Source organism: Anomaloglossus baeobatrachus, chromosome 10 (genome assembly GCF_048569485.1).
Source record: "Anomaloglossus baeobatrachus isolate aAnoBae1 chromosome 10, aAnoBae1.hap1, whole genome shotgun sequence".
Classification (NCBI taxonomy): domain Eukaryota; kingdom Metazoa; phylum Chordata; class Amphibia; order Anura; family Aromobatidae; genus Anomaloglossus; species Anomaloglossus baeobatrachus.
In genome coordinates this window covers 60,766,469-60,779,967 of record NC_134362.1, presented here as the reverse complement: position 1 = coordinate 60,779,967, position 13,499 = coordinate 60,766,469, and the positions used below count along the sequence as shown (strand labels likewise).

The window sequence follows — 13,499 nt, the reverse complement described above, 5'->3', positions numbered from 1 at the left end:
GTGAACTACGCCGGAATCCCTGCACTACATCGGACCTGCATGGATTTTTTTTTTCAATAAAATGGTGAACCAGCGAAAGTGTGGGGGAGTGTTTCTTGAAATAAAGTATTTTTCCCTTACTGAGTTAGTAATGAGGGTGACTGATATACCCCTTTCCATTACTAACACAAGGGCTTGATGCCAGCTGATACTACACAGCTGACATCAAACTCAGCTATTGTAAACATGCCCAGGGTGTTAGCCATGGGTGAGCGCTATCTTTTATGCACCCCAGCACACTACAGAAAATTAAGTACTCCTATTACCCCGACTGCCACTGCACCAGCACAACTGGGAAGAGCAAAAGCGCAGCGCCAGAATTAGCGCATCTAATGTGATGTTCCTTTTCTGAGGCAGCTGCAAGCTGATATTTTTGGGCTCAGAAGGGCCAAATATCCATGGACCTTCCCAGCCTGATAATACCAGCCCTCAGCTGTTTGGTTTACCTTTGCTGGTTGTCAAAAATAGGGGAACCCCATGTTGTTTTTTTTCCCCATTTATTTAATTAATCATAAAAAGCTATCCAATAAGCTCCAAAGGGTGCAATTTTATTATGTCAATGGGTTGTGCAATTATATGTCTATTTCTGTCTATCTATCTATTTATCTATCTCTGTACCATTCATTGGCAACGAAAAACAGTAAAAAACGCACGTGAAAAACACATGCAAAACTGCAAGCAAAAACGCATAGAAATGAGGCACAATGCACATTTTTGCTGCTGAGTTCTTCCTGCCAAAAGATGCAGAAATGGTGCAAAAATTTCTGTATCCAAATAGTTAACGTGTGCACGTACTCTTAATTAGTATATCATGTACAGGTAATTAGCCACAAGACTCCGGATTGCACATAACAGTTGTGCAAACATCATTACACATCATTACTCGCCGTACATACACGAAAGTATATATAATCCAGTGGACATCACTGGCTTATTGGTTATGGCTAATGAACTGATGGAACAATTAGCCGCCTGTGATTTATTGCAGCTCAGGTAGATGGTTGCGTTGTTAGGAAATGCTCTTCTGATGGCTCTGATAAGAGGAGCTCTGTAGGAAAGAGCCTTCTGCCAACCTCCTGTCAATGTAACTGTGAACCTTTTTTCACTTGTTCCTCTAAACAAAGGTCATGTCTATTCATCACCTTTGGACAAACCATTCAAAGGAGTGGCTTTCCATTGCTGGAATCAACCTTTGAGCTGAACCTGCACAGGCATATGTGCAGCACACCCTGCCCGGCAGAGTTACGGAAATGTGACCCGCGCACTATCCCAGATACCTGCATTTCACCCTTTACTCATAGAGCTGCCATTTTTACGAAGGTGCATGCAGACAGTCTATGGCCACTGTATTGTCCATCCACATATATATGACTGCATTAAATAAATATATATATATATACTTTATATACACTATATATATATATATATATATATATATATGCACAAATATTAATGATCAAATGTAAAAGACACCATAAACTAATTACCACTACAACACCATACCTAAAGATTGTCCATGACAGTAAATGAAATCTAAGCTCGAGGATCATCGAGTACAATGGAAAAATATAAGGGAGCCACCATGACGCCAATATAAAATTCATTTTATATATATATATATATATATATATATACACACCGTAGATTGCCACATATATTATTAAATACAGATTGCCAGATCCTTTATATGTACACCTATCTCAAAATGACAAAATGACAGTCATTGAACCATACAGGAGAACATACTTTAAGTAACTCCTATGTGTCACAACAATAAATGTACTATATATACCTATATGTATGTATAGATAGAGATTATATATATATATATATATATTTATATATATATATATATATATTTATATTTAGATATACTGCTCAAAAAAATAAAGGGAACACTTAGACAACAGAATGGTATGTTAGTGTTCCCTTTATTTTTTTTGAGCAGTATATATATACAGTATACATATATATATATATATATATATATATATACTATATATATATACTATATATACAGTATACATATACATATATATATATATATATACACAGTATATATATATACATATATATATATACAGTATATATATAGTATACGCACACAAAAAAAAAAAAATATATATATATATATATATATAAAATCTAATACATATGTATATACCCATGTACGACACCTCTGAAATAAATCAATCAAGTGCCAGCACACAGGGTTCGATCACTGAGCCGGCATACAGGGGTTCGATCACTGAGTCAGCACACGGGGGTTCGATCACTGAGTCAGCACATGGGGTTCGATCACTGAGTCAGCACACGGGGGTTCGATTACTGAGCCGGCATATAGGGGTTTGATCACTGAGCCGGCATACAGGGGTTTGATCACTTACCTCGACATTGTAATGAGACGTCTCATGCATGATGACATTCGAATTGGAATACTTTTTCCTCTGTTCTGTAAGGGAAGACATATCATTATAGCACAGTACTAGTATAATCCTATCACATAGGTCAGTCATGACGTTTCTTGAAGACGGATTAAATGGCACAGACATACCTCCGATCGGTGGGTTTCCCCATGGTGCATTTTGTAATTGACTCATTGATCCCGTGAGAAATCTACTGGTGAAATCTTAGTTTGGCTTTTGTATCCGGAATTGTAAGACGCACGTCCAAATAGGACAACTGCTCAGTCTACTAGCTTCTCTCCAGGAAGCAACATCCTGATCACATCTGAACACACCTTCATCTACCAATCAACCCTCCTTGGTGTAGTTTAACCCCAGACTGCAGGCTACGCCCTTTTGGGTTCCTGACAGGCGTTAACTAACCACTTTGTTGCAGGGCCTTTCACTTTATGATGTTTTATGATTGTTTGACACAAGTTTATGACTGTTGGATTTTACTTGATGAGACCAGTATGTTGCTGTGAAGTGATAGTAAATTATTTTGTCTAGTTGATCAAACCTCTCATCACAAATATGAGCCCTATTATTATTAAAGAAAACTTATCATTTGCCTCAAGTATATAATGGTATAATCGATCTTGTTCTCTTGAATCTTCTTGTTCATGCTCCTCTCCATTTCTGAGATTTGGCCCTCTCTCCAGTGTATATAGATGCAGTCTTGTTAGCCAAGTGGGCTTATGCCTCAACTTTTCTCTGTGAGCATCTTCATGAAGATCACTCCCACTCGGCTAACAAGTCTAGATCTACATACAAGAAAGAAGGGGGACAGAGAGCCACAGGAACAATAGAAAAACAATGCAGCATGTACACTAGATAAAACAAGTACTTATTAAACCAATAACTATACAGATTGAGACTTTAATCTGCATATATTGAATGTTCAGTTATTCAATAAAATATACTGTATATACTGTACATGTGTTGAAGTAATTGTCACCTCAATTAAAAGTTTCTGAGATTCATTCTACAGCACAAGTGAGAATTAAAAAAAATAAACAGGCATGTGATTTCCAAAGCTCTCCAAATTATTTTAATGATAATCATCTTTTTTATAGTCTTCCAAAATATGGGCATACCTTGCATAAATTTAGGCGTTTCTTAAAAAATAGCAAATAGTGGATACATAACTGCATAGTTAATGCAGACACTCCCAGCATCCATCCAGCTTAGAAACCCCCCAAGCAGTTTTGTCCAAAAAAGTGGAATCTCACCCCCATACACGTTTTTGCAGGCTTGAAGATTTTAATTCCTTCCTTACTGTAACACCTGGCTGTTTTCCTTCAATACATTGCCGAATCTGTCCACAGACTGTAAATGGTATTGTAGCTCAGCCGCATTCACTTCAATGGAGCTGAGCTACCGAACCAGACACAACCTATGCACAGGTCTAGTGCTGTATCTTGAAGCGAACAGCCATGTTTCTCTACTCCCGCACAACCCTTTTAACTTATGGTGTAAACTTTATGAATCTATATGTGGTGCCCTGGACAAGCCAGGGGCCACAGGTAACAACACACACACACACCCCCACCCCCAGCAGTTCACAGTAGTCATCCCCAGTGAGACCTGATTTCTTCCTTCGGGTTCAGACAGACACACCAGGTGGGCGGAGTCAAGCAGATAGGCACGCCCACCGAGGAGTCTAGCTGGCCTGAGGCAAAAACCAGCTCAGACAAGTCCAGGCAGAGGAAGAGAGAGGAGGTCTGCAGAGAGGCAGACGCAGACTGGGGCCTAGGTTGGAGCCTAGGGCCCGCGTGTAGCCAGTCAGGCAGTCGGTAGTGGCTGTCTGCAGGAGCCGGGAAGACAGTCTTGGTGGAACCGTAGGTAGCCGGGACAGGGTAGTGGCCCGTCCTGTACCGAACCGGGGAGCCAGCTGGAAACCGGAGTGCAGGAGGAGCGTACATGAAGGTGAAGGAAAGGACTTACACTACCAACCTGGGGTCAGGGGAAAAACACCGCAGCCGTCTGTGGGACCCGTCCATCCAGCCGTTTGTTTGACCAGAGACTCCATGTAAATTACTGGCTGAGTGAGTACTACCGTGCGGTGCGGCACAGCGCTGCCCCCGTGACCCTGCACCTCACCAGGCCCCGTAACCCGCCTGCCAACCATCCCTACCCCATCACCGGGCCCCGGTACAAGCAACCCCCTACCCACGGAGGGGAGAACCAACATCCAAGCTGCTCCCTGTCACCGCTCCCGGGATCCCCGTCCAGAGCAGCGGTGGTGTCACTAACCTCACCACAACCGTGGGTGGCGTCATGGACAATACCCCCAAACCAAACCACCCCCTTTCACTCACGGGCAAGGAACGCCGCTTGAATCCCCGGGATCCGACCCACCGCTCGAGCCACCACCGAGCAGCAGCAGCAGCAGTAGCCGGACCCGAGCAGTGGGTGAGCGCAGCGTCCCCTCCTCCGCCCGTGACATATATAGTGACAGTAAATTATATGGCATGATTGACGTGCAGTGATTAATATATTGTGATCACCTTACTGTAATGTATTTTTACAGCTTTGACAATACAATCTAAGGCCTATAGGGTCTGTAGACTAATGCTATGTGTAAACAGGATTTAACAGGAGAGAAAAATTACAGTACTATATAGATTGCGGAAATGCTGGACTTATGTATTAAAAGTATCTGTCTTCAGATCTTTGCTTCCCCTTTTGGGATCAACACGATGAAGGGGCAGAGACCCTGTGTCCAGCAAGGTGCCACTTATTGTGCTACTTGCTGCAGTTTTGAGAAAATCCCTGCTTTATCTGCTGAAGATATACTAGATCTTCTGAATGCAGAGTTCTGTATAACACTGCCCACAACAATCATTAGCACCTTTCTCAGTACACTGTGCATAGGCAGAAAGCTGCCAATCAGTGGTGGGGTCGGGGTTACACAGAGCAGAAAAAACTAAATGGTATGAGACAACAAGTTCTCTAGTGATACTCTCCTGCAATTAGTGATTTTATGAAAACTACAACAAGCAGCCCAGTAAGTGACACATCGCTGGAATCTCTGTCTCTACATTAGATGGCAAAACCTGGTGATAGGGTCTGTTTAAACAACAGAGATGTCAGTTTGGTGATCTGCACTGTATATTAACATGGATGTGGATACTGTTCTGTAGGTCTCAATTTGTGGAGCACTGTACTAGAAGCTGCCTCTAAAAGGCTGCTGAGGTGCTAGGGTAGGTAGTATTCCACAGAGGTTATTATAGTTCATTCTCTGTAATTATGCAACATAATTGACTCTCTTTAGCTTTTTTTTTTATACTGGGACCAATTGAGTAATATTTGGACTTCAGCCTAACTAATGCCATGTACTACTTGGAGGACCCTAGTAGAAAACATTTGAAGAGGTCTTGTCACTTATCTGGTGTCAATGTTTTTGGTTTCCACTCCTCCCCAATCTTGAAATATGTCTCCAATTCTCTGTATGTAAATCTATCAAAAAGACTGACCCGCCTATCCAACAGGTGTGAACAGATGTTAGCTGAAAACACAATATAACTATAAAATATATACAGCTGCACTCTAGAATGCTAACAATTAATAAGGGAACTCTGGTATTACATTACTGCTATAGGAATATTTGAAAAAATATATATATTTAGCTTATGTATTGGCCAATGCGTGTGAGCCCGGTCACCAACGACAAAGTCATCTCAATATACTGGGTCCCTAAATGAAATGCCTCTATCTGGGTTAAAAACCTACATGTCTGGGCAGAAAAGATCCAGCTATAATGGAGGGTGGATACAGTCTGATTACTACAGGGCGGAGTGCTCAGTCAGAAAGAAATGGATTAAAAATATATCAAAAAGACTGACCCACACATCCAACAGGTGTGAACAGGCCCTAGCTGAAAACACAATATAACTACAAAATACATACAGCTGCATTTAAGAATGCTAAAAATGAATAACGGAACTCTTTTTTCAAATATTCCTTTAGCAGTAATGCAATACCAGAGTTCCTTATTCATTGTTAGCATTCTAGAGTGCAGTTGTATGTGTTTTGTATGTAAATCTAGTCTTATTAGCCAAGTAGGCAAGACCATCAACTCTTCTCTATGGGAATATTCATGAGAATCACGCCAATTTGGCTAAAATGAATAGATTTATATACAGAGAATAGGGAGCTATATGTCAGGAACAAAAAAAAACACCTGCCAGATTCAAAAGATCGGCACCAATAGCTAAAAATGACATGTGGTAAAAGAAAGTTCTCTTTAAGAAGTCTTGTACAAATTATATAGCGCTTTTTTTTATTAGATGGTTTCCCCAATAATAAGACAGGGTGTTATATTATTTTTTTGCTCAGAAAGATGCGCTAGGGCTTATTTTCAGGGGATGTATTATATTTTCCCATGAAGAACAATCCCAATTTGTTCTTGAACTAAAAAAAAAAAAAAATCAACATTTATTCAAATATAATATCACATTTTGGAACATCAATATTTTGTGTTAACCCGATTGCTGGTTCAGATGCACATTTTCTTATCTGATCTGCTATCTCATGGTGCAGAACCAGTCCTATAGTGGTGGGTACATACCATATTTACAAAGGGTAAAAATACCTGCTTAAATGTATTATTCTCTATGTACTGATAAGTTCATCCCCCAAAAGAAAGCAGACACCCCCTAAAAGAATCGCACTTAGCAGACCCCAAACAAGTAGAGTTGGCAAGTGAATGGGCTCTCACATACAAATCTGCATTGCTGTCAGATCCCGCTGTGTTCTACAGCGTTTGGCTCCCCCTGGTGAGTGGAAGCAGTATCACTTGCGTGGATTGATACTGGTACCCGATCTGTTTGTGAGAGCTGCAGTGTAATGTAGCTGGAACGGCGAGGAACCTGACAGTGATGCAGATCTCTGTGTGAGAGCCCATCCACCATCGGCACTTACCAACTGTAATTGTGTCTGGTGAGTGCAATATTTGTTTTTTCCTTTTTTTAGGGGTGGGGGGAAGTGGTGTCTGCTTTATTTTGTTGATGTCTTTCATTGATGAAGTGTCCTGTAGTATTCTGACTTTTTTAATTGTTTGGACACTTCCTTATGGAACAACAACTAGGGCTTATTTATGGACTAGGGCTTATATTTTAAGCATACTCCAAAAAGCCCAGGAAATCCTACTAGGGTTTCTTTTCAGGGAAACAGGGTATAAAGGACATTATACTGGCCATTATAAGAAAATGCTTTTGTTTTTTAACCAATACTATAAATATTCCTGAAGGAAAAATGACCAGAGGTTAAAACTGATTTTGTTCATTGCTCAATCGTATATAAAATATTTTTGGAAAATAATTCCTTATTAATTGTAAAGCTGGTTTTGTTTTCAAGTTTTAATAAAACTCAATGTTTTTGATATATGACCAGATTTTGGCCTGTTATTCCATAAGGTCAGGGAAAATTGGATTAAAAATAGGACCAGAGCTACAGTATGTGTGAAGCATAAAAAGGATAATTAAAATACGAAAATTCTTCAGATTAGCAATTTACTTTTTACTATCTATGAAAATAAGAAAAACAAACTTTCTGATTGGTCGTTTTCCTTGACGACTTTCTACCTAATCGTGCATTGTGTTTATCTAATAGATTATGTACATTTATCTTAACATTACTGACATGACAATGAGCGTTGTATGTAACCAGACAATATAAATGGCCATAAAATGACACTTAAATGGATTTTCTGCTTTTAGGTTAATAAAGCTCAATCATGGTGTATTGAAAATGAATGGAAACGCTATTGTTTACATCCAAAGGTTGAAATCAAGCACATACCTAATACATCTCAATGCTGAAGGTTTGTAACAATTTTATCCAGTCTAGACAATTCTCTGTGAACTTAAGGCTGTCTGCACACATTGCGTTATTTTTTTTATGCATTTTTGAGTGCGGATTTGTCACAACACTTATAGGGAATCCTGGCACCAGCAGAGTCAATGAGAATGCGTTGAGTATTTTCTCCTTGCAAATTTGGTGCAAATTTGATGCCGCTTCTGCAGCCATTTTTTTTAAGTCTATAGCGTCAACCACCAGCTCATCAATGCCGCCTGCCACCTTCGCCACGGTACCCCTGGGCTCGCAGTATCACTGACCCTCCTGAGCTACAACACTCCCTCCTCCAAGCCCGCAGCATTGTTGACCATCCATCCACTGACCCTCCTGAGCAGCGACACCCTCTCTTCCAAACCCGCAGCATCACCAAACATGCCTCCAGTGACCCTCCTGTGCCACTCCACCACCGCCGCTCCCCCTGGTGAGCTAATATACGCACTAGTATTATAAGACGGATCCCTATTTTAACATTAAAATGTTTTTTTTCTTATTTTCCTCCTTTAAATTTGGGGTGTGTCTTATAATCCAGAGCGTCTTATAAAACAAAAAATATGGCAATTTGTTCAGTAGCATGACTTTGTAGGTCAGGTCCTCTGTTATCATTCCTCCTTCTTCCTTGCCTCCTTCTTTCTTTAAATTTTGCACTGCACCATTACCGCTGTTGGCGGCTCATGCGCATTGCTATTATGATGTTCGCTTTAATAAAATGGGGCTGGAATCAGCGCATAGTCATCTACACAGTGTCCTCAGTAAAATGGCGTCGGAGATCGTAGTGCACGCATGAGCTGATTACGGCACCATTTTATGACAATGTCCCAATAGCAATGCACATGCACCTCCAACAGCGGTAATGGCGACTGACATGAAATATAAATAAAGAAAAGGAGGCAAAGCAGAAGGAAGAATGATAACAAAGGACCCGACCCACAAAGTCCCATCCCAATGCCCAAGCTACTCACAAATTACACCATTTTTGGATGTTTGGACAAAGATTGCTCTGCAATAAAGCCTCGGATTTCTCAACCATCCTAGCGCCATTATGGCACTGCCTATAGTTTATAGGGCAAAAACCTGGTGGTTGGTTCCCTTTAACTGTCCTCTAGACTGATACATGATATCTACATTAAAACATTGTAGCAAATTATAAGAACTATGCTATTAATTGGTTTAGTTCTCTAAAACTGCTTTGACTAGAAGGCAGGAATATTTGGGTATATACACTCACGGGCAGATTTGTTGCACAAATTTCTGCAATTTTCCTAATCATTTAAATGGGATCTGCAGTAATCCGTGTCCTCTCTGCTGGAGCAATCACATCACATTTACATAAAAGGAACCGAGTTTTAGCCGCAGGTGCCTGTACCCTTAGGACTGTCTCCATTCTCAGACTCCGCATGCAAATAATATTCTTACCTCACTGACAAAGATCTTTAATAGGGATGATCGAATGCTTCAAATATTCGGCTTCGCGAATATTTGCCGAATAGGTCTCCGCTATTCGACTATTCGCGAATATTTGATGCGCAATGTAAGTCTATGAGAAACCTGAATAACAACTATTCGGAACTATTTGGGCTTCCCATAGACGTACATTGGGCATCGTATATTAGCATAGCGGCAACCTATTCGGAAAATATTCGCGAAGCCGAATATTTGAAGTATTCGATCATCCCTAATCTTTAACCAGTTAAGAACGTTGCCTATTGGGGCCTTAAAGGTTTTCACTATCGGTCTAAATATCAGCAGGGAAGTAGTTGCCATATATAATTATGAACTTTCCTAAACTTTTAGAAAAGTTAATATGCAGCAATTATTTATTTACTAATATATACCTCTATAATATTAAGATTCCGCACATTTTACTGACAATGATTTTGACTGCAGCATCTAATGGGGTGAATGTATGTGTTTTGGTTCTTCCCCTGTCCGTGGTATTTGTGGGGTTTGCTTCTCCGCTCCCGGCCCTCTCCTGAGGTGGGAGAGAGGGAGTGTTATGGTTTGGACAAAACTTAGGGTCATGATGGTGGTCCAGACCTGGCTACCATGAAGCCTACCTCTGGGATAAGAGACATCATAGGGACCTTAGTCTGAAAGCCAGTTTAGAGGTCCCTGCCCCAGTTACCCCTACACTCCTGTGTCACCACTTTGTACATAGAGAGTGGCAGCTGTAACCAGCTCCCCCCGCCACTAATGCTAAGCCAGCTGTCAGAGCCGGGGCATTTTTCAGCCATTGTTCACTATGTACTGAGCAGTGAGGGAAGCTGCGCCGACTTAAAGCCCAAAGCTGCTGGGAGGAAATTCACTTTATTCCTCCTAGCAGCGGGGCTAAACAGCTTCAGAACACTATTAACCTGCAGATTAACCCCATATCTGCAGGTTCTTAGCATTTTTTACATGACAGTTTCCCTTTAATAACAGATAACCACTAACATGTAAAAATATAAAAACATTTTTTGTTACAAAGTTTTCATAATTTTTTAATAAAACCAGAAAAATTATATGCAGTAAATAAAAGTTTAGTTTACTGACCAAAACAGTCATAAACTATTGTTAGAATTGAACTCACCAAATAAATCTTTTGCGCTCATTTTGCTGGGTCCTCCACTATAAAGAAAAAAATATTCATGATTTTAACAGTAAGCACTTTGGCAAAATGTACAAATTTCCGAATATCTTTTTCCTTTATCCAATAGATATAACTCATGGGGAATAATAATGATAATAATTATATCAAGACATAATTAGGATTTATTAGTATAAAATATTATTAACTGATGATAATCTGCAGGAAACCAAATTTGAACTAAATTTGAACCAGATTTGAACCAAAATATTCCGATGTTCCCAGAGAATGAGATCTACAGTCATGGCTGAAAGTGTTGGCAACCTTGAAATTGTTCCAGAAAATGAAGTATTTCTCCCAGAAAATTGTTGCGATTACACAAGGTTTGTTATACACATGTTTATTTTTTTTGTGTATATTGGAACACAAAAAAAAAATAGAGAAAAAAAAGCAAATTGGACATAATTTCACACAAAACTCCAAAAATGGGCCGGACACCCTCAACTTAATATATGGTTGCACACCATTTGGAAAAGCATAGCTGTAATCAGTCGCTTCCTATAACCGTCCACAAGCTTCTTACTCCTCTCACCTGGCATTTTGGACTCTTCTCTATAAACTGCTTCAGGTCTCTCATATATGAAGGCGTCTTCACCCAACAGCAATTATAAGATCTCTCCACAGGTATTCATGGGGGTTTAGACCCCGACTCATTGCTGCCACTTCAGAACTCTCCAGCACTTTGTTTCCATCCATTTTTGAGCGATGCTTGAAGTATGTTTAAGGTCATTGTCCTGCTCGAAGACCCATAACCTAGGACGCAAACCCAGCTTTCTGACACTGGCCCCCACATTGTCACCCCAAACCCTTTGGTAATCTTTAGAATTCATGAAGTTTTGCACACAGTCACGGAATCCAGTGCCAGAGGCAGCAAAACAACCGCAACACATTTCTGAACCTCCACCATATTTGACTGTAGGTACTGTGTTCTTTTCCTTGTAGGCTTCATTTCATTTTGGGAAACAATAGAGTGATGTGCTTTACCAAAAAGCTCTATCTTGGTCTCATCTGTCTACAAGGCACATTCTCAGAAAGATTTTGGTTTACTGATGTACATTTTGGGAAACTACAATCTAGCTTTTTTATGTCTCTGTGTCAGCAGTGGGGTCCTCCTGAGTCACCTTCATAGTGTTTAATTTAATTCAAATGTGGACGGACAGTTCACGCTGTAACTGATGCACCCTGTGCCTGCAGGACAGATTGAATTTCAATAGAACTTAATTGTGACTGCTTATCCACCATCCGGACTATCCTGCATTGCAACCTTTCTTCAAATTTTCTCTGCTGTCCACATCCAGGGAGATTAGCTACAGTGCCATGGGTTGTAAACGTCTTGATTTTGTTGCTCACAGAGGATAAAGGAACATCAAGATCTCTGAAGGTGGCTTGTAACATTGAGATTGTTGATAATTTTCAACAACTTTGGTTCTCAAGTCCTCATACAGTTCTCTTCTTTTTCTGTTCTCCACACTTAGTTTGACAGACACAGACACACAATGCAAAGATTGAGTCAACGTCTCACCTTTTCATCTGGCTTCAGGTGTGATTTTCATATTGCCCACACCTTTTACTTGTCTCAGGTAAGTTTGACCGAGCATCACATGCTTGAAACAAAGTTGTTTTGGAAAGGTGCCAGCAATTTTGTCCAGACCATTTTTGTGTGACATTATGTCCAATTTTCCATTTTTTCTCTTATTTTTTTGTATTCCAATACACACAAAGGAAATAAACATTTGTATAACAAAACATGTGTAATTGCTATAATTTTCTGGGAGAAATATTTTATTTTCGGGAACAATTTCAAGAGTGCCAACACTTTTAGCCATGACTGCAAATGTACTGATAAACATAGCTCTGTCTTGGTCATTCATTGAAGACATGGAGCATTTACAGTATTTGGTGCAATTGAATATTATTGTAAGAACGAATGACATTAACTTAAGTACCACAGTCACGTTCAAGTAAAAGTAAATAATAAATGTGTAGGTATGTATAACTGGCTTCATTATATTAGTGCCTTATGTCTCCAGCCATAAGTATCTAAAAATAAGACTACAATCAGATATACAAGTGTTAGTCTTACTTGGAGGATCCATGTTTGCTCCCCGTAGATCCTGACTGACTCATCGCTGCATCAGCTGCAAGAAAAGAAGAAGCCATGTTTAGTTTTGGATGCTGATAGACGTCAGATTTAACCTCAATTGTTTGTTTGTTTTTTATTATTTTTTTATTTTTATATCACTGACATAAATAAGCAAAACATACAAATACTCTGATAATGTTGCCCAGGGTTGACATAGATCTCATGGAGCTTCCCATTAACCATCATTACTTACATCAACTGATAACTACCATCCAATGTAAATAGTCATCTTTATTACATAGCAAATCATTTTGACTGCCTGAAAGTAATAGGATGCACAAATTATAGCTTAGAGTGACTCAATGGAGGTGTACCAGCCGGTATTTTCTTTTTATCAATGGCTAGGTGATACTCTGTTTTCGAGCTCTCTGTACCTGGAGGCATATGG

At 39.8% G+C, this 13,499-nt stretch overlaps 1 protein-coding gene across 2 annotated transcripts in view; it reads right to left on the bottom strand.

The window, feature by feature from the left end:
- Positions 1-13,499, bottom strand: part of EPS8L2 (EPS8 signaling adaptor L2) — a 186,566-nt gene that overhangs the window by 58,483 nt on the left and 114,584 nt on the right. The window contains exons 2-4 of one of the 2 annotated variants that reach the window (XM_075326874.1): positions 13,052-13,106; positions 10,912-10,949; positions 2,427-2,491 (exon numbers count right to left, since the gene is read on the bottom strand). In XM_075326874.1, coding sequence (XP_075182989.1) covers positions 2,427-2,491; positions 10,912-10,949; positions 13,052-13,095 — 147 coding nt within the window. In that variant the 5' untranslated portion in view covers positions 13,096-13,106. Of the gene's footprint in view, positions 1-2,426; positions 2,492-2,593; positions 2,725-10,911; positions 10,950-13,051; positions 13,107-13,499 lie in introns of those variants that run through there. The other variant, XM_075326875.1, reaches the window with a different exon arrangement.